Source organism: Mastigoproctus giganteus, chromosome 1 (assembly GCF_048544385.1).
Source record: "Mastigoproctus giganteus isolate SK-2022 chromosome 1, ASM4854438v1, whole genome shotgun sequence".
NCBI classification, from domain to species: Eukaryota; Metazoa; Arthropoda; class Arachnida; order Uropygi; family Thelyphonidae; genus Mastigoproctus; species Mastigoproctus giganteus.
Genome location: NC_143575.1, coordinates 140392214 through 140419709, shown reverse-complemented (window position 1 = coordinate 140419709; position 27496 = coordinate 140392214). Strand labels below are relative to the sequence as shown.

At 37.6% G+C, this 27496-nt stretch overlaps 1 protein-coding gene across 1 annotated transcript in view; it reads left to right on the top strand.

Annotated features, from left to right (window-relative positions):
• The window catches only part of Frl (formin-like protein), a 708708-nt gene that overhangs the window by 105234 nt on the left and 575978 nt on the right, over positions 1 to 27496 (top strand). Inside the window, exons 2-3 of the mRNA XM_090382384.1 lie at positions 13433 to 13516; positions 16865 to 16951. Coding sequence (XP_090238510.1) covers positions 13433 to 13516; positions 16865 to 16951 — 171 coding nt within the window. The remainder of the gene's footprint in view (positions 1 to 13432; positions 13517 to 16864; positions 16952 to 27496) is intronic.

Sequence of the window (27496 nt, the reverse complement as noted above, 5' to 3'; positions counted from 1 at the left end):
CCAAATACGGAGGATGCGAAAAGGTCAGGGAATGACCACCGCATATCCCGGAGCAATATGGCCTTAGTTGCTAATGCTCCTAAAAACCAAATAACATAAACACCTTCCGCCAGACATCTGACAAATATTGGGGGGGGGGGAGTTTTAAATTTAAAATTCATTATTTGTTAATATAAAATACACACACATACAAAGAATGTGTATAAATATAACACATTCTTTGATACATTGAACTTTTTGTCTCCTTAGTCTTTGCCGTCTCTTTAAGCGTTTACAGAAATTGGTCTTTATCGCCTCTTAGTCTCTGTCGCGGTACACCACTTACAAGAGACCAGTAATAAAGTAGAGTGCGAGGGAGCCAGGATGGTCTTAACCATCACATTCGTCAGCCTGCCGAGCATATCAGACATTAGTAGCGGGCAGTTTGAACATCCAGAGCTCTTCAGACTTTTAATTAGAATGTCCACTGCTACTGCTACTTCCTGTTACAAAGGAAGGATTAAGTTTTGCAAATTGCAGCGTCTGGAGACTTAGGCACCGCGAAGTGATCTGATTGAGGTGTATAAGGCCCTGAATGGGTTGAGCACTCAATTTTGATGGGATTCTTCCTCTTGCTCAGATTACGCGAACCTGAGGGCCCATAAATTCAAATTTAGAAAAGACAGTTGTAGAATAGATGTGCGGAAATTTGCTTTTAGCCAACGGGGTAGTCAAACTTCCATCTGTCGTTGTGGAAGTTGATAGCTTAAATAAATTCAAGGAAGAACTGGACCAACTTTTAGAGATAAAATGGATGTTTTATTTATTTTATATTTGGCTGATGCTACAAAGCTTGCTTTCTTGCATCATGTGCTGCTGCTACGCAACAGAACAAAATTTCAAGCTCGTCTGCGCATACAGTTAAGTGTAATAGCATTTAACGCTGGTTGCGAATACAGTATATGTAAAGCGCTTATTATCTTCACAATGCTGCATGTAATAACTCGACTCCTAATGGACGGATTTTCATAAAATTTTGTATTTGGCTCATTTAGAAAAATTTATTTTGCCACTTACTTTTTCTGTGTCCGCATGTCCACTCGACTGCCGGTGGATAGCTTTTCATGAAATTGTATATTTATCGTTATTCGAGAGACTCGTTGAGACTACATTATTTCCTTGTCCGTCCTCATGTAATAACTCAAATTTTATTAGTGGATTTTCATGAAAGTTTTATATTTGGCTCTTTAGAACGACTTGTTAAGCTCGCCCACATTTCATTAAAGTCGGACCAATTATCATTTTGGCAGTTATTATTTTTATTTATACAGTATTTATTTTCATACATATATCAGAAGCTATTAATAAGCCGTATATTGTAGCTGAAGAACTGGATATTATTTTTGTTGCCGTGCGCTGATTTCGGAAATGAATAGACAATATAGCGGATGAACAGAAATCGGTTTTCGCCAGTTGTTTAATTTTATATACGTATATGCAGTATATAAATAAATGTATTGTTAGGCGCGTATGAATATATACAGGCTCCGTGGGCAGGAGCAGCAGTGCGTAGGACATGCTTCTTGATTAGACCGGGGTTCGAGCCCGTGCCCACCAAATACGGAGGATGCGGAAAGGTCAGGGAATGACCACCGCATATACCCGGAGCAATATGGCCTTAGTTGCTAATGCTCCTAAAAACCAAATAACAAGCATATGAATATAATCACCATGTCCGTCGTTTCCTCATGTAACAGAGGGAGTCGCAGTGGACCGATTTTCGTTTAATTTTATATATGGGCATTTTAAAAGTATTTGTTCAGCAATCCCAAATTTTATTAAAATCGGACAAATCTAAATCCGGCAATTATTATTATTTTTTTTTCATACAATTTGTATGGAAAATATTAATTTATAGATTAAATGTAGCTTTAATACGTATGGTTAGTTTTAGACAGTCCGTGTACACTTCTTGTGTATTGTTATGTAAGACTTGTGAGCACACGCGCACACACACACAGCGGGGGGAGGGGGGGAAGAGACTTAAAAATATATGGGAAACTTTTAAGAAACCATACTCTGAAGAAAGAAATCTTCACCTTCTCAAATATCCACCACCAATTCCTTAAATGCTGATCTTCAATGAGGTGAAGAAAACTTAGTTTAAATTTTTCTAAAACTTAGTCTTATTTTTTACAAGGAAATCTCAGATAATCTTTGTTGACCCTGATTTCAAACAAGATCACATATATCTATTGGGGATTGCTTTCACTTCTAGCATCTTGTCATAAGAGCTGCAAAGGAAATATTACTTCTTTGTATCAAAAAAACTGGGTTTCTGTTTTCTGTCCTGGTGTTACTTTTCTTCTGAACCATTAATGACTCTACAAATCTCAATCTAGCCTTCATGGAATATTCTTCTGATTTGGGATGGTGACTCCAGAACCTCTCTCCCTGCTCCTTGTGTCCGTTCAAAACAGAGTAGTCAGGTTACTTAATGGTCAGTCTGTTACAGCACCCTGCACTCTGTCTAATAAACTGTTTTTGCTGCATGCCTTTTTGATCAATATAGGCATGAGCACTGTTCTAGCTTTGCATCTGTAATTCCAACACTGTTTCAAACCAATGTGAACACATACTTCAACCAGTCAGTATCCATTCAGTGTCCAACTTCAAACTCTTAGAACAAATTTTCCTGTTTAATTTTATTCCTTCTACTTCTGTTCCCAGGAACAATCTTCCTATATTTCTAGAAAATTACATACAGAAATTCAAGTCCACTGGCAGCAATTATCCCCTATCTTCTCAAGCTTAAACTGCATGAAACGATTGCATGCAATTATTAGTATTGTAGTAGTAGTTGTAAAAGCTGATAATTCTGCTCACAATGAATGGAAAACTTTTAATATTCCTTTTTCCCTATAAATTATAAAGTCATCAAAATGTTAAAGCAATGCTAAATGAGCATTCAAAATGTAATCAGTGCCGGGTGGCCATATTTTGAAAATTGGTAAGTGGGACAACTTGAAACGAAATGTGTAGTATAGCATTTTTTCCTTCAAAAAGTAAAATAAAAATAAAATTACAATTAAAATACATTTTTTTTTATTAATCAATCAATCATAGTATTTATTTGTTATATGATTGTTGTTAATATGTATTTGTCCTATATAAACTATACTTTTACTTTATATATTTTTCTTTATATTTCGGTAGTTTTAAAATTTCTTCTCCTTCTGAAGATTTTAAAAAGTTTTTTTAAATTCTGAACAGGACATGTTATAGTTTTCTTTCACCATAAGTTCAGCTTCTAAATTTTCTAATAAAAGATGGTTTCTCCCTTTCTGCCAAGCAGTTTTCATTTAAGGTGAAAACTCTTTCTGATGAAGCATTTGAATGAGGAATGCTTAATATGGAGTTTACAATTTGAGACAAATTATTTGCCTCCGGAAATTTTTAGAAAAATTGCACCCATTTTTTTTTTATCAACACTCATTTTCTTTTCTTCATTACTTCAAATTAATATATTATACATAAAGCATTTAGGGCGTAAGCCTCAAGCTATGGAAAAGTCTAGACTATGTATAAGTATAGTGCGAAAGCATCAATAATACATAGCCAAGTTATATCTCATATTCACAATATGAGATATAACTTAAAACAATGCAGCTTTGCTAATATTCTGGGCGCCTACGTAGCCAGGTGGGAAGGAGCAGCAGTGCGTAGCACACGCTTCTTGATTAGACCGGGGTTCGAGCCCGTCACCACCAAATACGGAGGATGCGGAAAGGTCATTCAGGGAATGACCACCGCATATCCCGGAGCAATATGGCCTTAGTTGCTAATGCTCCTAAAAACCAAATAATAATAATAATAATAATAGCTAATATTCTGTTCATTCAGAATTTGGCTATGTATTATTGATGCTTTTGCACTATACTTATACATGTACGTATATTATACATGTAATTTAAAACAACAAAGAGAAAAAAGATTTCTCAATTCTCATTTTTCTCTTGTTATTAAAATTATTTTTTTTAACACATCCGATAGATTCTAATAAGAATTAATTAAAAATAAGTAAAATCAATAAATTAACAGTTTTTCCTCTCTTATCGGGACAGATGATGGTATTATTGGGAAGCTGGACTTGAAGTTTTAAATTGGGACAATCCCAGCCATATCGGGACATTGGCCACCCTGAACCAATGCATTCATGGAACCAGTGTATTTTTGTTCACAGTAGTCTAAACAAGGGCTGGAAACGTTGCATTGCACTGCATTTGTTTTGGCATCCAACAGTAGAATGCAGCATGTGACATTTCTGCCCGCACATTCCTGTAATTTTTGAAACAAGACCAGCATGATTTCTCAACAGAAAAAAATTTGATAAGTAACCTGAAATTTTTGGCAACCTAACCTAGGTTAGGTTATGTTTAATAGTCATAGTCACATTTCTTAGCTTACATTTATATTTAGCCAGAGCTTATAAGATTGCCAAAAGATTGTAATCTTAAGCTTATAAAATTGCTTATAAATTTTATAAAGCTTATAAAGTTTTCATTAAGCTTTATAAAAAGTAACAATTACATTTATGAAATATTACAAAAAATAACTTCACAAAATTACTTAAATTAAATAGTCGGACCTCTCTTTAATGGACTTCCATATAGTGAAATTTTCTATGTAGCGAACTTTTTTGATTTCCCCTTGGTCATTACATTGAAAATAGTGTCCATATAACGAAGAAAATTTCCATGTAATGAACTGATTTCGGGAGACCTGGGTATGCATTGTTTGCACCTCTGGCCTTTAAGCATTAATCGCTTTAGCTTTTAATAGCAAAAGGCTTTAATTCCACGAATTAAGAGCTAAAACATTTTACAATTTAATAACCTGTGAAATCCTGCAGGAGGAAAGTGGCCAACCACGGTGTGGAATAGAAAAAGATGGAAGTTTGGGAGAGGCCTTTGTTCAGCAGTGGGTCAGCAATGGCTAAAAAGAAGTAAAACCTATACAAATTTATACACTACTGTGCCGAGAAGCCTACTGGTCAGCTGTCCACAGCCATTGGCAAAGATTAAGGCATATTCCCAATGTGGGCATTGGCTCTGGTCATCCTATTTTCTACCGTAAGCATCCTATTAGAGAATTAGGAGAGAGTAATTTTCCTTTATCTCAGAAATTCATCTGTTTTGAAGAAATGAGTCATCCACACTTTCACTAAATTTCACCTGTCTGTTTACTTGATAGCTACAAGTGGTCCCTAATTTCAGCTTTGTTTTTACTGCTGTGCAAATAACCTTACAGTGTCTAAGAGGAAATCCTTGAGTGTAGTGTGAAAAAGTGGAAGTGCTTAATAGTGTAGATCGTGGTGTTAAAAAAAAAAAAAAAAAAAAAAAAATGCTTTAAAATTTGATGTCCCTCCCAGTAGTGTGTTAACCATTCTGAAAAACCCTGTTTCAATTTTCAAACTGTTTAAGGAAATGGGACCCAGTCGGAAGTGTGCAAAATTATGCCTTTGGGAAGGTGTAGATGAAGCATATTTTAAGCGGATGAAATTGATTCGAGACCATAACATGCTGATATCACGGCTATTAATAAAATAAAAGGCTATGGAGTGCGCATCTTTTCTGGGGCACAAAACATTCCAAGCCAGTTTTGGTTGGTTGGACATTTAAAGAGCGTCATGGCTTACTCGAAAAAGTTATTTCTGATGAAAGTGGAGTTGAAATTGAAGACTATACCCATTGGAAAGAAACAGTTTTGAAAATAATTATGGAGGACTACCAGTCCAAAGACATTCAACGTTGAAGAAACGTCTATTTTTTTAAATGTTTGCCGAACAAGACACTGACTTTTAAAGAAGATAAATGTTTAGGTGGTAAAAATAGTAAGGAGAGAATTACACTCTAGATTGCAAATATGGCTGGTAATGAATATCTGAAGCTTTTGGTAATAGGCAAAAGTAAAAAAAAAAGTAAAGTGCAGCCATTATCAACCCACTGCAGGATGGAAGCCTCCTCAACAATTCATGTTGAGGGAAACGGACCATAATCTGCCACGCTGGTCCAGTGCGGGTTGGCAGATCGACCGTATTCAGCAGTCAGGGGCTTGAACCCCGGTCTACTCAAAGAGCGTGTGTTACTGCACTCCCGCTCCTGACCACTCGGCTACGGAGGCCTTCTAGGCAAAAGTAAATAACCCCAATGTTTCAAAGGAATAAAGTCTTTAGAGTTGAACTACAACAACAAAAAACCTTGAATGACAAGCAAACTTTTTGAGCAGTTGATTTTAAATTTCGATAGAAAGACGACGAAAGAAAACAGAAAAATCGTGTCGATTGTTGACAACTGCCCTGTCCACCTTCAATCGGTAATTTTGAAACTTACAAGTGTGAAGCTTGTTTTCTTCCTTCTAAATAATTCGTCTTAACTGCAGCCAATGGACCAAGGCATTATCAAGAATTTGAAAATGCACTACCAAAGGCACATCTGAAAAAAATTATACTGAGAATAGAAACCAACCAACCAACCTATAGATTACAGATTTGTGAATGTGCATATCAGAGCTGGCAAAAGTGTGGAGTCAAAATGTGATGGAAACAATGATTAAGAATTGTTTTTCTAAAATGCTAATTAACAGAGATGAGAGGGATGAACTACCAGAAGACATTGAGCAATCTTGGGAAGTGTTCCAAGGTTCCTCAGTGTCTTCTAGTAGTTCAGTGTCTTCGAAATTTGATCAGTGGAGATATTGTTCTTGATGAATTTTTAGGAGTTGATAAAGATGTCATAGTAGCTGAATATCCGAGTGACGCCAACATTTTGGAGTGTATTTAAAGAGCTAGTGACAATATCGACGATGAGTTGGATGAAAATGAGGACAATATTAAACCTTCCAAACAAATGTTGGCAGAACTTGAACCTTTGCATCAAGGCTTTCAGCGGGAAGAAAATGAAACGACAGAAAATATATTTGCATGTTTAAAGTTTAAAGAAATGTGAACATTTTTTATGAACGGTGAACAGAAGAATCCAGTGTACAACAAAAAATAACCAAATATTTTACAATATAATTCTTAAACGTGTACTAATATATTGTGTGCATCATTTAAGTAGTCATTTTTTTTAATATGTATGTATTAATAAATTGTTTTAAAATGTTAGAAAAATTATTCATTACCACTTCTTCGCCATCTTTTACTATATTTCTGAATTTTACAGTATTTTTCATTGTTGAAAAAGTCATGTTTCTTTATAATGAAATTTCTGTATAACGAATTTTATCAAGGGAACGATTGATTTTGTTATATAGAGGTCCAGCTGTATATATAATATTTAAACCAATTAAGGAAAGACAAAAATTTGTATACTAAACTCTTAACAAAAACCTCTGTTAATCCTCTTGAATTTACGTAATCTGACAGAGCTGTCAGAAATATGTCTGTTCCGTGTAACTACCAATTAAAAATGCTATTGCTTGAAGATAACTCAGTTATTAGGCGAGACCAGTGCCAGGTTAAGTTACTGTATTTCCCCATGTATGAGACGCACCTTAATTTTGGGGTCCGAAATTTGAAAAAAAAATGTATTACATCAAGTTATTGAACTCAAGTTTTATTCATCATAAAATTCATACAACTCCTCATCACTGTCAAAACTCCCATCCATTAGCTTGTCCTCATTTGTGTCTGATGACGAATCACTGTCTTCATATATTGCCTCGTCCTCAGTTCCAACTATGGCATTTGAAATGCCACACTTCTTAAATGACTTGACAACAATCTCAATCTTGATATTATCCCAGGATCTTTTCACCCAGGTACAAACTTCTCCTATAGTTGGTTTCTTCACTCTTCCTGCTGGTGTCAAATTGTCCCCAGAAGCCTTTATCCATTGGTTCCATTTGTCTCTCATGGCAGCTTTGATGGGTTTATTAATGCTGACATCAAGTGGTTGGAGCTGAGATGTCAAGCCTCCAGGTATGACGGCAAGTTTTGTTTTTTGCTCTGCAGCAATCTTCTTTGTGTTTTTTGTTATGTGTGCCCTGAACTGATCAAGCACCAATAGGGCAAGTTTGCGTAAGAGCCCACCTGGTCTCCTGCTCCAAACTTTCTCAAACCAGATCTTCATCCCATCCTGATCCATCCAACCCTTGTCATGAACGTGGACAATCACTCCTTGAGGAATGTCTTCTTTTGGCATTGTTTTGCTTTTGAAAATCAGCATAGGAGGCAGCTTGGTTCCATCGGCACAGCAAGCTAGAACAACTGTATAATGGCTCTTTTCTTGTCCACTTGTCTTCACAGTTACAGTTTTCACCCCCTTCTTATAAACAGTTCTGTTACTTGGGACATCAAATTGAAGGGGGACTTTGTCCATATTTGCAATCTGTCCCAACTCAAACTGATGTGTCATTGATTGTCATCGACATTGAATGACAAAACGATGAAATTCAAGGACCTTCTGCTCATAGCTTTCAGGCATCTTTTGGGCAAGTCTGGTGCGTGTACGCATGCTTAGTTCATTCCGTTTCATGAACCTGAAGCACCAATTGTGTCCTCCTTTGAAATCAGTAACTTTTTTTCATCAGCAATTCTTCTTGCCTCATGCTGAACCATCTTTGTGGACACAGGAATTCCAATTGCCCTTTGCTCTTCAATCCATATCTTCAATTCCCTCTCTAATTCAGGCCATTTTGCTGACTTGCCTCTCATGGCCTTCTTCTGCTGTGGCATTTTCAGTAGGATTTCTTCTTCCCATAGCCAGTCTCGGATTGTTTTCTCAGTTGAAGGAGGACCAAACTTACGTTCAGCAGCATGATTTCCATTCACTTTTGCAAACTGGATCACTTTTAACTTGAATTCAGCACTGTACAAAAATCTTTTCTGAACCATTTCTGGGCAGAACGTGTCAAAACATAACCTAATATACCGGTAACAAGTGCAAAACAATGAGCGCAAAGACAAAAAGCGGGGAAATGCAAGTAAAAAAATCTACAACCACTGTATAAGACGCACCCAGTTTTCAGACCCCAAAATTTTCGAAAAAGGGTGCGTATTATACATGGGGAAATATGGTAGCCTTTTTGGAGAGGTTAACGTAGCTTTTTTAAATAATCCAACATGCAAAGGCATCTCATGTGGATCTATTATGTCATAGTTACAGTGAGCTTTGCATACATTCTTTTGCATACATTCATTTGCTTACATTCCTATCTCTTCCATCATGCAGTATGATTGATGACTTTTGAGGTTATGATGAATGTCGTGGCGAGATTTAATATTCCTTACATTTCGAGGGTACAGCTCTAAAACAGTGTTCGCAGGCCGGCCGCTAGTTAGTACACTGGACCGAATCTATTGGTAACTCTCTAGGAGGCTTCTGGATCAGCTAGTGTATAATCTTGCTACCTCTACTCTGCCAGATAGTGACTGGAGGGAGTCCGAGTAGTGTGTATACGGGGAGCATTGTCGAGGCCACGTTATGTCAAGGATCTGGGTATATTCTTACCACATGTATGCCATATCCAAAAATTTCATTACTTCATACAGCATGTCCCACCCACTTTTTCTTACTATTGAATACACCATGAATTGTCAAACTAATAGAGCAAGCTTATCTGCGAAAAGATCTAAACCTCCCAAGGACTTCCTAATTCATTTCACAAATATACGTGGTCTCAGTTCTAATCTCAATGATGTCCATTTCCACTTGCAGTCTGCCAAACCGCATTTACTTTTTCTGACAGAATCTCAGTTATCGGTTGATTTAACTACTGCTCATCTCAGATGCCCAAATTATTCGCTGTATGATTCCTTTCGCCTCAAAGGTGGTACTTGTGCATGTGTCCGTTCTGATATTCCCTGTCAGAGACTTGGCAATTTGGAATCTCATCTCTTTGATCTTCCCTGGCTTAAAATCTCTCTACCTCATTGTGTCAAATTCATCTGTTGTCTCTACTGTTCTCCCAACTCCACTAATCACTTGGAGCTCTTTGACTTTCTCTCTTTGCAACTTGACTTTCTCCAGTCCAACTTTCCTAACAGTGGGTAATTTTCCTTGGTGATTTTAATGTTCACAATTCCAGCTGGCTTCCGTTTTCTAGTCACACTGACCCAGCAGGTCGAGATGCTGAGGCTTTTGCAATTACTAGTAACCTAGAACAGATTGTTCATTTACCTACAAGAATACCGGACAATCCTAATCATACAGCCAATACGCTTGATCTTTTTCTCACAAACAACCCTTTTAAGTACACGGTCGAAGTGAGAGGTCCTTTAGGCACTTCAGATCACAACTTGGTGATTGTCTCTTCTCCGATGGAACCTTTATCTCATGGCTATTCCCAACCTCGTGTTGTTTGGCATTACAAGAATGCAAAATGGGATGACCTGCGAGATTTCTTTTCCTTGGACGGATTACTGTTTCAAAACTTCTGATGTCAACGTTTGCTCAGATCGTGTCAGTGAAATTATTTTTGCAGGAATGGAATCCTTTATCCCACACTCCACTTTAAAATCTCGTCCTTTATCTAAACCTTGGTTTTCCAATAAATGTGCTAAGGCTGTGCAAGAGAAGAACGTTGCATATCGTAATTGGCTTGTTTCTAATTCTTCAGTTTCATTTTCTGCCTACACCAAAGCTCGCAACAATTGTAAAGCAGTTATTAATCAGTCCAAACTAGAGTTTGAACAGGCTAAGAGTAGAAAACTTGCTTCTTGCCCTAATAGTAGCCGAGCATTCTGGTCTCTTGCCAAAGCTATTGGCCGCAACTTTTGCCCATCTTTGCTCCCACCTCTGTCCAAACCAGATGGTTCTGTTGTCACTTCAGCCAAGGATAAAGCTGACCTGCTAGCATCCCCTTTTTCTTCCAGCTCATGTATTAATGATCTTGGTAAAACACCTCCCACCATTCCCAACACGCTCCATTCAATGCCTCCTGTGGTCTTCCGTCAAAAGGATATTAGAAGGATTTTGATGAATCTTGATGCTAAGAAAGCTCCAGGTCCCGATGGTATTTCTCCACTTGTTCTCAAAACCTGTGCTCCTGAACTTACTCCTATTCTTTGTCGCCTGTTTTCACTTTCTTATTCCAAAGGTGTTTTTCCTTCTGCTTGGAAATTTGTTCATATCCAGCCAGTTCCTAAAAAGGGTGACAAATCCCTCCCATCCAGTTATCATCCTATTGCAATTACTTCTACTCTTTCTAAAATAATGGAGAAATCAATTAACCGCCAACTCTTAAACTACCTAGAAACCTTCCGTGTGATCAACGATTTCCAGTATGGATTCCATCAGTGTCGATCCTCTGGTGATATTCTGCCTTATGTTACCCATTTATGGACTATTTCAATGGAAAGGTTCGGTGAAACACAAGTAGTTGCTCTTGACACCTCAAAGGCTTTTGATCGTGTTTGGCATAAAGGGCTTCCATCTTATGGTTTCCACAAGCTTCCATCTTATGGTTTGCCAACTGTTTTTAGTAATTGATTATCCAGTTTTCTCTCTGATCGCTCACTGAGGGTGATGGTAGATGGCTCTCTGTCTTCTAACTTCTCCACTAATGCCGGTGTCCCCCAAGGTTCAGTTCTTTCCTCCACTCTTTTCCTCTTGTATATCAATGACCTTCTTCCATTGACTGGAAATCCTATCCATAGTTTTGCCGATGATAGCACATTGCATTCAACATTCCATTTTGAGAAACCTTGTCCTGCTCAATCAGCTTCAAGTTCTCGAAAATCTGCTACCAATTCCTTATATGCCGATCTTCAGGTAATTCTCCAGTGGGGCAAAGACAACTTAGTTGATTTCAACTCTTCTTATATCTCGCAAAAAGGATTCTTCTGCTCCTATGCTTATGTTTAGTGACACTCCGATTTCTAGGCAAAATGATATATCTCTTTTGGGGATTACCTTGACTTCTAATCTCTCTTGGCACAAGCACATTACAAATATTGCTTCCTCTGCATCTAAAAAACTTGTTTTTCTCTTTCGCTCTCGGCTTTACTTTTCTTCCAAACAGCTGCTCACTCTGTATAAATCGCAAATCCGCCCTTCCATGGAATATTGTTCCCACATCTGGGGTGGTGCCCCCAAAACCTCTCTCAGGCTTCTTGATTCTATTCAGAAGAGGGCAGTTAGGTTAATTAATGATTCATCTCTAACAGAGTCTCTCCACTCGCTTTCTCATAGACGCACTGTTTCTGCTGCATGCCTCTTCTACAGATACTTCCATGGGCACTGTTCTTCTGAATTGGCTTCTACAATTCCCGCTCTCTCTTTCAAAACTGTCTGAACACGTGCCGCCACCAGCCAACATCCATTTACTGTCCAACTTCAAACCCACAGAACCAACTTTTCATTTTCCTCATTTATTCATTCAACTGCCGTTTTCTGGAACAACCTTCCTTCATACGTATTTCCTGAAAATTACAATCTACAGAAGTTCAAGTCCAATGTCAACAAATATCTTCTTTCATCTTCTCAACCTCCAACCCAAGCACGGTACTAAGTACTATAGCTTCTAATACCTCTCGTGTTTGGGGTTCACATAAAAAAAAAAAAAAAAAAATTCTGCAAGCAGTACGAACAAAAATTATATTTGTAGGAGAAATGGTAGTGGGCAATGTGTGTTTGTGGTCTGGAACATTATGAAAGACCTGTAGAATTTTTAATTGAAGGTTATTTCTTGGACTCTATTCCTTTGTTTCTTTATAGAGATCCTCTATCTAATATTCCAAAAAAAATGGTACTTTTTTTTTTATTGCAAAAACACCAGAAGATACCTTTTGTGGTATACTGTAAGAGTTTGTGGTATACTGTATTCAAAGTTTCAGAATGGTAAAAATATGAAAATTTTTAATTTAAAATTTATTTTCCTATCTCCCCCCCCCAACAAGATATTAGTTTTACAAGGCATTTTCTTTCAGGATATAGCTATTTCATCAGTGTTTATAATTTTTTTTGGGCTATTGCTGCCTTCAATTATTTTTTTGAAAATTTATCTGCAGGTGCAGGTGCTCCGATTATTTTAATTTCATTAAGTTTTATATTTTTGAAGGGGATTCAGAATGCAATACATTGTCAGAATAATGGTACAGAAGGCAGTTAATGCATATACATGCATTACCAGTGCATACAATGAATGAGAATGATGATCTGTTATTTATTCAAAGTTTTGCTTTCAGAAGCTATGGAATGAATCATTTGGGCTAAATGTTTGAAAATCTGATCATTTTTACTTAACTCTTTGGATCTAGTTATTGCTATAATTATTAGAAATGCAATGATTTATCTTTTGCTTTTATTAACTTTCAGATTATTCATATCATTTTAAAATTTACATTAGATTCATTTCATAATAAATGATGATAAAATGGTTATAATTATTTTGTTGTATTTGGTAGATATAACTCCCTATAATTTCTGTTAATCTTAATTATTTTTAGGCATCTATGGATCTGCCTCCTGATAAAGTGAAACTTTTAAAACAGTATGATGATGAGAAGAAATGGGATATGATATGTGATCAGGTAATAGTTTTTTTTTTATTAAAAGGGGAGGGAGAATGACTTAACCCATAAGAAATTGCACACATTTTCATAAGTTCACATTTGGAACACTCAGTGGTTAAAAGTTTATAATATGGCTACACGTATATATTTCTTATTAAAGACTATTCTTTCATTCTAAAAATTCTCACTGTTTGGGTAACTGCTGATGAGCCAAAACATTGTGACTAGCAAGTCATTATGCAAATCGAAGCAACTGAACTACAGTTGCTTCGATTGAACTACACCGTGTGCACGGATCGGGATTTGGTTTAAAAAACATCTGATACTGAGCTCAGTTAATCAGTATTACTCTTGTTCTTCAGATGGGGAAGGCAGCGGACGTAAGCGAGTTTGACAAAGGCCAAATTGTAATGGCCAGACGACTGGGTCAGAGCATATCTGAAATGGCACAGCTGGTGAGGTGCTCACGGTCATAGTTAGCACCTATCGAAAGTGATCCTAGGAGGGAAGCCCATGAACCACCGGCGAGGTGTTGAATGACCATGGCTCACCGATGCTCGAGTTGAGACAAGGCTCTCCCGGATGGTACATGGCAACAGAAGAGCAACTGTGGCACAACTTGCTGGTAATTGGAATTCTGGTGACACGAGTAATGTGTCACAACATACAGCACATCGAACCCTGCTGAAAATGGGGCTCCATGGCCAGAGGCCTCTTGAAGTGCCCATGTTAACCACGACCAAGTCTCGAACAGTCCAGGCAGTGTGACATGGTGCATTATCCTGCTGAAAGCCAGCACCACCAGAGGAGAAGACCGTTGCCATGAAAGGGTGTACCTGGTCAGCAATGATGTTTAGGTAGGCGGTAGACATCAGAGTGCCCGGCATACGAATGACAAGACTCAGGGTATCCCAGCAGAACATCGCCCACAGCATGACACCGCTGCCACCAGCTTGTTTTCATCCTACAGTGCATCCAGGCACCATCACTTCCCCAGGTAAACGACACACGTGTACCTGGCTGTCCACATGGTGCAACAGGAAATGTGATTCGTCGGACCAGACAACCTGCTTCCAATCACTCAAGGTCCAGTTTCGATGCTCATGTGCCTGTTGTAGGCGCTGTCGCTGGTGAACCATGGTTAGCATGAGCACTCGGAGTGGCCTGACATGGCGGATTGCAAAAGTGCCAAGAAATGATAGGAGGGAATACATGCTGAGAGCCTTGTCAATCAATTTGATATTGGAGAGATTGTGTAAGGCTTGTGAGGTTGAATTTTTTTGTATGGTTTGTGCTTGTTATTAGGAGACCCTCTTTTTTGCAGGAATGGGATACAACCAAATTGTATGTAAAAATACTCACGTGTTGCTGAGTTATTTATTACTGTTATTTTCAAGGTCACAGTCATTCTACCGAGTCAGCCATTTTCATAAGATAAAAGAACTACAGCAGTGCCACCTTGTTCAGTGCGATTAGAAATTCGGCATAAATTGCGTAAAATTATTAAATTGCGACATCACCATTGTATAAGATCTACCACTTCTATATAGCTGTGTAAGGCTTGACAGATCGGCAGCTTAAATCCCTAGCCCGGATAAATGGTGAGGATTGGTGTCAGGAAGGGCATCCGGTCGTAAAAACTATGCCAAAACAAAGGGTGATTGATGGAAAATAGATGTGTCAGGGCTACCGAACAAAGGACAGGTCCGGTTAAACAAGTTAGTTCAGCTAGAGGCGAAGAAGGAGTTGAAAAGTGTTAGAATAGGAACATTGAACATTGGGACGATGAATGGAAAGAGCAGAAGATTGTGGATTTGATGCAAAGAAGAAGAGTGAAGATCCTATGCCTACAAGAGACTAGGTGGAGGGGAAATAAAGCAAAAGAGATGCCGACCCCATATGAACGTGGGAAGAAAGCGAGGACAAAGAAGAAGAAGATATTGAGATCAGAGTATTAATCTCTTTGGTTGCCTCTTGATCATGCTACTATAGAAAACATTCATCCCTTGAATCCACAGAAGTGTTGCTAGTGTGCGAGTGACCAACTCACAAGTTCCAGTCAATATCTGGGAAGTTAAAATCCCCCATTATAAAACATTTTGATTTACTGGCCCACACTGTTTCTCTTTACATTTTTTTGTTCTACGCACCAGAGTCATTAGGCCTATAACACAAACCTACTCTATAAATTTTGCTTTCCCAGTGCATATGTAACACCATACTGACTCAACATTGCACTGTCAAACCATGGCAACTGGATGTTGCTTCCTTAGATTTTGTGTTTTTTAAGTGACAGCAGAACCCTCCTCCCTTCCTATCCTGTCTATCCTTTCTGTACGCATTGTACTCCCCTAATATCAATTTTGCATTCCTTTTATCTGTGTGACACCACATCTCTGATATCCCAACAATACTGCCTTTTATGTCTTGACCAGTACTTCAAATTCATTAAATTTATTTACTTACTCCTATCATTGGTGTACATACTAGTATACATGCACCTGTTCTTACTCTTATTTACTCTAACAAAGCCCATATATTTACTTGTTCCATGATGAATCCCAGCAGTGCTTGAAATCCCCAGCACCTTGCTTTCCAGGTGCTGCTTATTCCAATAGAAGCAGTGCAAGAATCACTTTCACCTCTGTCTGTGGCTATTGTTAATCTGTTAGTGTATGAACCCCCCCTACCAAGCTAGCAATTTTCCTACCCTCCTAACACTGCCACGATAGCATTAGCAAATATTTTTGCACTCTTTCTGTTTAAGTGTATCCCATTCCTGTAGAAGCAATCTCCCCTGTTAACAAGCACAGACCATGCTGAGAAAAATTCATCCCATGAGCCTCGCACAATCTCTCTAGAGCCAAATTGATTGAAGGAGCCATCATCATTTACTCCCTCCTGTCGTGTCTGGGCAGAATTGCAGACACTTTAAATTTAACCCTGACTCGCGACTTTTTTTCAACATTGACCTGTACTTTTTTAAATAAATCCACAGATTTCCTACTCTTAATATAACTCTTTGTGCCCTTAAGAGATGATATCTGCTCTACAATTTCATCAGCCTTTGGCCCTGGTAAATAAGTTATGATCATCACCCTGGTCCATAACTTATTTTTTTCACTACTACTATAATCCATTTTATTGAGGTGTTATGACTATTATTGTTTCTAGTTCTTGTATCGTACTTAGCAGCAATAAAGACAGTTTATTTTAATTCCACTATAAATTTTCCCATTTGCTATAACTGTGGCATTCATTGGTGCTATTGTAATCTTTTTACCTAACTTTTCTGATGTTTATAAAATAGAATAATTGACCTTTTCACATCTTTGAAGTCAGTAAATTTTTATTTATAAATTTCAGGAGAAAGTAATGGCCAAAGCATCACCTTCATTTTATCTACGAAAACTTAAAACATACCTTGATCCGAAAGCATCACGAAGTTCTCGTGTAAGTGTTCTTACCCTTCCCTTTTAGCTTAACTCATCTAAAACTTTTAACCATATTGTTTGTAGTATGTTTTGATAGTTTGCCTAATTTTTTTTTTCAAAAAAATTCCTTTTTTGGAAAAAGAACTTAGTCTAAATGGAACTTTTTTCATTTATTAATTTTTTATTAATTTTATTAATATAATCTTATTTATTAATCTCATTTATTAATCTTTATTGTGAATGAACAGCTTTGAACACTTTTGAGGTTTATTCGTTTTATATAAAACAATTTGTTTTATTATTTTATGTGGGATTTTATCAATGCTTGCTTTCCGTCAGAGGTTTTCAAATAACTGGTTGTTTTCTGATCTTTTGATAAATTGATAAAATCCCATATAAGATATCAAACAAATATACCTGAAAAGTGTTCAAATAAATAATCACCATCTAAGCTAAATAAAATAACTAAATAAATAAGAATTAATAAATTAGGTTATATTAATTGTTTGCATTTTGATCTTATGATAAATTTAGTTTTTCTTCCAATTTTGGATAAGATTATATTTTTCAGATATGCAGGTATTTTTCTTATTACAAACCTACTGAATTTAATGATATGCACTTAAAAGCTGACATTACTTTGTGTGTTCATTTTTGGTTATGGATAGGAATTGCACATGATATTTTACACGAGTATTCAGTCAGTTACTTGGGTTGAAAAATTCCTCATTTTGATATGTGGAGGAAGTGGTTATTTTTCATTGTCATTTAAGATTTACCATTTGTTCATTGTCTTTACTCCTTTGTTATTGCCACTTTGCACATTGTGAAAAATTGGAAGTCTAGCTTAAGAAAAAAGCTTATGCTGTGAAAAAAGTGTAGGTCAAATTCGTGAAAAAGTTGTTACTCTTACTTCAGATAAAAAAAAAAAAGTGTCAGGTGAGTAAAGCAATTATTATTTTCAAGGATTTGGGGATGTATATATAGGTATATTCTCTCCTGTTTTGAAGTCAGAAAAAAAAAGGAAGTAGATATTTATTTTGTAGGTTTGCTGTCACTGTGACATAAATGTATCACAATGGGAAAAGGATATCACTCATGATAACTTTTAATATCTTAATGGCTGTGTTTTGGTTTTACTAGGTAATCTAACATTAATGACTAAAGTGGAGTTTAATACATCGAGAGAGAGAGAGAGAGAGAGAGAGAGAGAGAGAGAGAGAGAGAGAGAGAGAGAGAGAGAGAGAGAAATGGCACAAGGTCGCTCACTAGCCCTCTCTTTCATATATGGATTGGGAAGCCAAATGAATGACCTTGAATCACATCACCTCTTGTTTTCCTCCTGCCTTAAATGTCACTTGGATTCTCAGTGATCATCACAACCTTACATTGGGACTTTATAGTGTCAGATACTTTCATTGTATTGCATTTGATATGGACATTACATTGAGAATGAATTGACTGTCTAGAAGGGAATCTGAGATAATAGTACGTCAATGTTGTTAGTGATACAGCATTGTAAATAGATTACAGGGTTTCTGTGAGAGCCGGTTGGGACTACATAGTACGATAAATAAAAAAATTAAAAAAAAATCCCTGCTTTAGTTGTGCAGCTGACAAGCTGTATGACTAGTTATAATGGTGGCAAAAGCTTTGGTTATGTGGAATTAAATTTATTGTTTGTGTGCATTATTAGTCACTGCTCTTACCAAGAAAGGCTTAAGTTCTGCAAATTGCAGTGCCTGGAGAGTAGGCATCTGCGAGGTGATCTGATTGAGGTGTATAAGTCCTTGAATGGGTTGAGCAAGCTGAATGCTGATGGGATTCTTCCTCTTGCTCAGACAAAGAACCTGAAGGGGCACAGTTTCAAATTGAGGAAAGATAGTTGTAGAATAGATGTGCGGAAATTTGCCTTTAGCCAGCGGGTAGTTGGTTGGTGGAACAGGCTTCCATCTTTTGTTGTGGAATTCCTAACCATAACCAAAAATACTAATAGCCCAAATAAATTTAAGGCTGAGCTGGGCAGGCATTTGGAACGAATGGAGGGGTGAAATGGGAGGTTTTTTTTTTGGCTGATGGTGCATAAGCTTGCTTTCTTTCATCGTATGCCTCTACTAATGCTAATACTGTTTATAGAAGAGATGAACCATAGAATTTAATCAAGCATATGGTTTTCCAGCTGTACCTACACTGGGCATTTTCTGTCGTTCTTTGTCTCAGCTGTTCTAAAATAAGGTCAAACTGATCACTGACTCAGTCAAGTGATCAGTTTGTTGTGAACAGTCACAAAGCTGTAATTTGCAAGGGTAGTAGGAGAGCATTAGCACACTACAAGTTCTATATGGTTCACTACCTTTAGAATTATGTTTAATTCACCGTGAACTTTTCTTACTTCATTTGCAGAATTCAGTGAAATTCAAATTGACATGTCCCCCAGTCCTAAACAAGAAAAACAGTCAATTTTAAAAATTCTTTGACTGTTGGCAACTTTGCTGGTCTGATCCCAGAAAGGGTTAATTTCCAAATTATTTATTCCAGAAGTTGCATTTGTTAATAAATACACTTGTAAATGGTTTTCTCCCAGCATGTTCTCCAACTTTCTTTTAACAGGACACAGTTCCTTAAATTTTAAACTTTCCTATTTCTATCTTTCCATCTCCGAACTTTGTCTTTGCAGTTCTGTTGAGGATTCTGTTGAGCGTTCTTTTCTTTTGCTCTATTTACAATGAATTTTGTTCACAGTTACTCTCTGTCACTGGTCCTGTTACTCCCGGTCAAGAATCTGTCTTTTTTAGAAGATGATCGTTATTGTCTGAATTATAAACCTATTTTGTATTTATTAATCAATACTTATACTTAAATTTCTTAACTTCATTCATAATTCAGAAATCCTTTCAAAACTTCACCAAGCTTCTCTCCTAAATTTTGTTAAAATCTTAATTTTAAGGAATGTATCCAAAAACTTCCTTGTTGCTATCAGCCTGGTAACACAAATTGTTATAAGCCGTAACATTTATTTCAACTGTTTCTTCCATATTCGCTTACCATGAAATTTGATATTTTGTAAATATTGATTAAGTTTATATTTAAATAACATCTTTGTTTTCTTTAGATTTTGTAGTAAAGTGTGCTCTTTACCACCTTCAGTGTTTATTTTCTTATCAAAACCTGTACTTTATGAAATCTTACAGACAATAACATAGTTTTTGTTGTTGTTTTGTAAAATTTACTGTGTTGAACATCTGTTCATGACATGGACTCATTTGAACATTAATTGTTGGACTGGACATTTATTAACTTTAATGGTTAATTCTCCCCCCCCCCCCCCCTTGAATATGTAATAATTTATTTTGTATAATTCTTTGTATATTTGTATAATTCTGTACATTTTTATATATTTTGTATCTATATAATTTTGTATATTTTCTTATTTCTTTTGTTGCAAACAGTTTATTTGTTAAAGGCTCTATAATTCCTTCTCTTGAACAGTTCAGTGGTGCCTTTGCTTAACTATTTCAGTTTACCTACCTCCAAATGGTTTCTCTATTTTTAAAAAAAAATCTAACTCTAAGCAAAATTTCCTTCAAATTGAATTTCTAATTTAACCTGAAATTGTTTCTTTCATGTTTGCTTTTGTTTTTCTACCTACAGGCATGTCCTCTATCATGGCAGAGTTGAAATGACATTCCAGGTGCAACCATCCATCAAATGCATATACTGTATATGTATATATACCGATGAGCCAAAACATTATGACCAGCGAGTCGTTATGCAAATCGAAGCAACTGCCGGTGAATTACGTAGGTGCATGGGTGGGGACATAGTATAAAAAACACCTGGGTCAGAGCATATCTGAAACAGCACGGCTGGTGGGATGCTCACGTTCAGCCGTGGTTAGTACCTACTGAAAGTGGTCCGAAGAGGAAAAACCCACGCACCGCCGGTGAGGTGTTGGATGAGCACGACTCAATCAATGCTCTAGGTGAGCGAAGACTCCCCCGGACGGTACATGGCAACAGAAGGGCAACTGTGGCGCAACTCGCCGATAATTGGAATGCTGGTGACGGGAGAAATGTGTCACAACATATAGTACGGCGAACCCTGTTGAAAATGGGGCTACGCAGGTTGCTCCGAGTATCCATGCTAACCGCGGTTCACCGGCGATGGCACCTACATGGGCATGCAAGCATCGAAACTGGACCTTGAGTGATTAGAAGATGGTCGTCTGGTCCGATGAATCACGTTTCTTGTTGCATCATGTGAACAGCGGGGTACATGTGCGTCGTTTACCTGGGAAAGTGATGGTGTCTGGATGCACCTTGGGACAAAAACAAGCTGGTAGCAGTGGTGTCATGCTTTGGGCAGTGTTCTGCTGGGATACCATGGGTCATCCACGTGCCGGGCTCTGACGTCTACTATCTACCTAAACATCATTGCTGACCAGACCCTTTCATGGCAACAGGAAAGATAAAGATATTATCCTGCTGAAAGATGGCACCCTCTGCCGGTGCCATCTTTCAGCAGGATAATATGCCATGCCACACCGCCCGGATTGTTTGAGACTGGTTCGCGGAACATGAAGAAGACTTCCAGGTATTGCCCTGGCCTCCTCCAAATTCCCCAGACATCAGTCCCATTGAGCATCTGTGGGTTATGTTGGAAAAGCAACTCCAATCTGCGACGTCTCAACCACGGACCTTACAGGAGTTAAAGGATCTGCTAGTTACGTGTTTGTACCAGATACCACAAGACACATTTAGAAATCTTGTAGTGTCCATGGTCCATGCCTCTCTGGGTATGAGTGGTTTTGCCTGCACATGGAGGACCAACATCATATTAGGTAGGTGGTCATAATGCTTTGGCTCATCGGTGTATATATATAGCACAATGTTACGAAGTTTATTGAATAAGAGATGGCACTAAAAGAGAAAAATTCAAAGTTATAATATTGCCAAAATTATATTTATAATTTTGTTTGCATCAAAGAAATTATTAAAAAATGTTTGCAGGACTAAGCTGTCTTTTCATCAATTTTTGTGGCTAGTAGGAATACATAGGTTTTAATTCTCACAAGGTTTTAATTCTCACATCAGACCAAACTTTCCTTTACATTGATTTTCCCTGGTTGGTGGCTCCAATAAAAACAATTAATTGGACATTTGTTTAAAAGATGATTCACTGATGTTGAGAGCTTTCAGATTAACTGGTTTCCCATCACATAGCAGATGCTCTCTAGTAACAACACTGAGACAAAACAAATAGCTTTAGCTATATTACAACTTTGAATATTGAGACGTAATGCATGGCAACTCACATTGAATAGCATCTTTACTACTGTTATGTCAGATATTTGCTGTACAAAATAGCCTTTGAAAATTTTGTAAAGAGAGAAATGCAATCTTTGTTTTGCATGGATTCTTAAAAGAAAAATGCAATTCAATATGAGTGTCAGATTGCTTTTTTTAATATTTCCAAGTTGTATATATATATATATATATTTTTTTTTGCAAAATATGCTAGATATTAAAGAGTTCTGGATTGTAAAGTGCTGAATTTTAGTTTAGTATGACAATGAAGTATGAGGTATGACAATGAAGTTCCCAGACTGGTGTTGTGGTCATGTATGATGAGTGAATATAAACAGAAGTGGCATGTTTTAGTTCAAACTTCCTCCAACAGATGATGGTACAGAGATCAGGGCTGGCCTTAGGCTGATTCAACCCAATCGGGCCCAAAGCTTGGCAGAAAAATTAAAATTAAACGAAAAAAGGAAAAAAGAATAGATGAAAAAAAAAAAAAAAAAAAAAAAGAAATGAATAAAAAGAAATGAATAAAAAGAAAAAAAAGAGAAGGGAAAAAGTTTTTTTTTAAAGTTAAAGGGCTCCTGTGAAACCCGAAACAAGGACTTTTTTTACATATGTTTAGAAAATATGATTAGCATTTTATTAATGAGTACAAAGGATGCAGACAAAAATAATATTTTTATTATTATTTATTTTTTTTTTTTCATAATATGTGAACAGCAAAGTCCGTATAATTTATAAAGTTGTGGAAATTTTGGCCATTATCTCAAGGCCAGTTTTTACACATCCCTTGAAATATCAAAAGTAATTAATTTTCACACATGTATAATAAGTATATTAGCATTAGCATTAGCATTAGTAGAGGCATATGATGCAAGAAAGCAAGCTTATTCAGCATCAGCCCAAAAAAAAAAAAAAAAAAAAACCACTACTCCCATTTCACCCCTCAATTGGTTCGAAATACCTGTCCAGCTGAGCCTTAAATTTGTTTAGGCTATCAACTTCAACAACAAGCGATGGAAGTCTATTCCACAAACCAACTGCCCGCTGGCTAAAGGCGAATTTCCGCACATCTATCCGACATCCGTCCTTCCTCAATTTGAATTTATGCCCTCTCAGGTGATTATTCTGAGCAAGAGGAAGAATCCCATCGGCATTGAGCATGCTCAAGCCATTCAAAGCCTTGTACACCTCTATCAGATCACCTCGGCGATGCCTAGTCTCCAGGCTCTGTAATTTGCAAAACTTAAGCCTTTCTTCGTAAGAGCAACCCTTTGTTCCATTCACTAATCTTGTTGCCTTTCTCTGTACTCGTTCCAGCAGCTCTACATCCTTCTTGAAATGAGGCCTCCAGACCTGTATACAGTACTCAAGGTGTGGCCTGACCAATGCCTTATACAAGGGAATAATCACATCTCTGTCCCTGCTAGAAAAATTCCTGTATATCATTGACAAGACACCATGAGCTACTCTTGCAGCTCGTCTGCACTGCTCAGAGAACTTCATATCTGCCTGCACAATTACCCCAGGTCCTTTTCATTCTCTACCACTGTCAGCGTAGTACCACAGAGTTGATACGTTGATCTGGGTTTACTGTTTCCCATATGTAGTACTTTACATTTGTCAATGTTAAACTTCATTTGCCACCTCTCAGCCCATCTGCTCAACCTTTCCAGATCCTGTTGCAGCAGCATAGTATCAGTAGTGTCCTTAACAACCCTGCCAACCTTTGTATCGTCTGCAAACTTGGACATTAAGCCTGATACACCATCATCAATATCATTTATAAATACAAAAAACAACAATGGACCCAACACTGAACCCTGAGGAACTCCACTAATAACATTAGTCCACGTTGAGCAGTGTCCATTGATTACCACTCTCTGTCTTCTGCCACTCAACCATCCCTTTATCCATAGCAGCAATTTGCCTCGAATGCCACACTTCTCCAATTTGTGCAGCAGTCTTCCATGTGCAACAGTATCAAAAGCCTTTCTAAGATCCAAATATATAATATCAAAGTTATTCCCTGCATCCAGTTCTTTTGTGACTACATCATAGTATCCAATCAAATTGGTCAGACAAGACCTGCCCTTAACAAACCCATGCTGTGTCTGAGCTATAACTGAATTCTTGTCCAGATGATCCTGCAGTGCTTCTTTAACCAGTGCCTCCATTAATTTTCCTGGAACCGAAGTTAAACTAACAGGTCTATAATTACTTGTGTCAGCCTTTGATCCTCCTTTGTGAATTGGGGTTACATTTGCACATCTCCAGTCCATGGGTACCTACCCTGAGTCCAAAGAAGCTCTCATAATTATGGCTAGGGGTTTGCTTACTTCCTTTGCTGCCTCCTTTAATATAACTGGATAGATCCCATCCACCCCAGTTGCCTTTTTTATGTTTATCCTCAACAATTTCTCCTCCACTTTCCTCTCAGTTATTAGAAAATCATCTAGCTCACTGCCAATGTTTACTTCACCTACGACATTCCCCTTCCTGAATAACTCCTCATGTGTGAATGTAGATGCAAAATACTCGTTTAGATTGTTAGCCACCTGAGCTGGATCCTCAACTATTGAACCATCAACATCCAGTGGACCAATCTGATTCATCCCTTTCCTTCTTGTGTTTAAATAGGTAAAGAACTCTTTTCTGTTTTTCTTTGCATCCTTTGCCAAGGATTTCTCATAATCTGCCTTTGCCTGCCTAATCTCCTTTGTGACTTGGTTACAGACCAACTTATATCTATCATAGGCTTCCACGTCACCCATTAATTTGTATGTATCCCATGCATTTTTCTTCTCTGCCATATGTCTCATTAGTTCATCTGACAACCATTTAGGCCTGAACCTTGAACAATATTTCTTGGTTGGTATGTAAAGCCTGGTAGCTTCCAAGATTAGTTCCTTGAATGCTTCCCATTTTGAATTTGCTGTTGGTAACATCATCAGTTGGTCCCACTGTATAGAATTTAAATACTGTCTCAGACCATCATAGTCGCCTTTACGAAAGCAAAAACCCTTCCCTTTACCTCTGATGGTAGTTACCTCCTTGAGTAAATCCCACTTCAGCACACTGTGATCACTGCCACCCAGTGGTTCATTTATCTGCAGATTCCTAATGCATGAAGAATCACTACTGATAATCAGATCAAGAGTATTACTCCCTCTAGTTGCCTCCCGAACATGCTGGTGTAGAAAACAATCATCCAATAAATCCACAAAAGCCTTGCTAGTGTGTGAGTGACCAACCCACAAATTCCAGTCAATATCTGGGAAATTAAAATCCCCCATTATAAGACTCTCTGATTTACTGGCCCATTCTATTTCCCTGTACAGTATCTTATTATACTCATCAGAGTCATTAGGCCTATAGCACACTCCTACTCTCAATTTTGATTTACCTATGCTTATGTCACACCAAACTGACTCAACACTGCACTGTCCAGCGATGTCAACTGGCTTCACTTCCTTGGATTTTATGTGTTTTTTAACTAATAGCATAACCCCTCCTCCCTTCCTATCCTGTCTATCCTTTCTGTAGACGTTGTACTCCCCAAATTCCAGTTCTGCATTCCTTATATCTGTGTGACACCACGTCTCTGATATCCCAACAATATCTGCCTTTGATGTTTTGAGTAATACCTCAAATTCATCAAATTTATTTACTAAACTCCTAGCATTAGTGTATACGCAAGTATACATGCACCTGTTTCTATTCTTAGCTACCCTAAAACAACCCATGTGTTTACTTGTACCGCAATGACTTCCAGCAGTCTCTGAAATATCCTGCATCTTGTTTTTCAGGCTTCTGCCCATTCCAATAGAAGCAGTGCAAGAATCTCTTTCACCTCTGCCAGTGGCTACTGTTTATCCATTAGTCTTTGTCTCCCCCCAAGCTAGCAGTTTTCCGACCCACCTAACACTGCCTCGATAGCATCAGCAAATATTCTTGCACCCTTTCTATTTAAGTGTATCCCATCCCTGTAGAAGCAATCTCTCCTGTTAACAAGTACAGTCCAGGCTGAAAAAAATTCTACCCCTTGAGCGTTGCACAATCTTTCCAGGGCCGAATTGATCGACAACGCTCTCATCATATACTCCCTCCTATCGTGTCTGGGCAGAATTGCAGACACTTTCAAATTCAACCCTACTTCACGGCTCTTTTTCAACAGTGACCTGTACTTGTTAAGTAATTCCGCTGGTCTCCTACTCTTAATATCATTAGTGCCAACGTGTACAACTATATCACCTTTTGTGCCCTTAAAAGATGATATCTGCTCTACAACGTCATCAACCTTTGCCCCTGACAGACATACCCTGGTCCTGTTCCACCTATCCTTTTTACAAAGCATGTTCCCCGTTTCCCTGACAATTGAGTCACCAACAACTACTAGTACTTTAGGTACTAGTAGTATACCCCACTTTAGGTATGGGCCAGACTTAAAGTGGGGTATACATGTATGGAAATTAATTACTTTCGTCTGGCTCTATGGCCGAGCAACCCCTCTCGCCCTGCTGAACACAGTACGCATCGCTATAAAGTTGTATTGTAAGGTTGGTGTGTTTTTATTTGAATAATTGTGCTCCTTATTGTGTAAGTAAGTAAAATTTATATTACTCTTAATTTTATTTATTGAGTTGGAGCTGGAGCGCGACACAAACCCAGTGGCATAACTATACCAATGCAGCTGCATTGGAGCATAGCTTGAAAGGGCCCCGCAAAATTTGGAAGACAGCTTCATTTCTCAAGACAATTCACGATTTTAATTCATAAACGAGCAAGTTTTTTAAATTAAATGTTAGACATTCTTATCGACCCAGTGACTGGCCACCGCTCAAGTATTGTTTAGACTGATTCCAAGCTTATAGAAATATTGGTAAATAAAAGATAGTCGTGAAATATTCAGCAACAAATATCCAGTGTCAAATATTAAATATACATCACACTCTGATTTTATTTTAGTTTTGGTGAATTTACATTTTTTGTGTGTGCATACTCTGATTGTTGTCAGAGGGTAATATGTTTTATTTTACAATGCACAAATTTGTTGCATAACAGTCTGGCTATGGACAGTGTTGTCGTTTTTAACACCTATCACACTAAATTTGGCTTTCTTTTCTTTTTTTCATCTGAAATGAAAAACTGCAAGGACTAGGAATGAGTTATTACTATGCCAACAAGAGACACATTTCAATCGCAATTTGTTTGATCCTCGCATATGGCATTCTGAACCTGACTATTGTATTGGGTGGGAC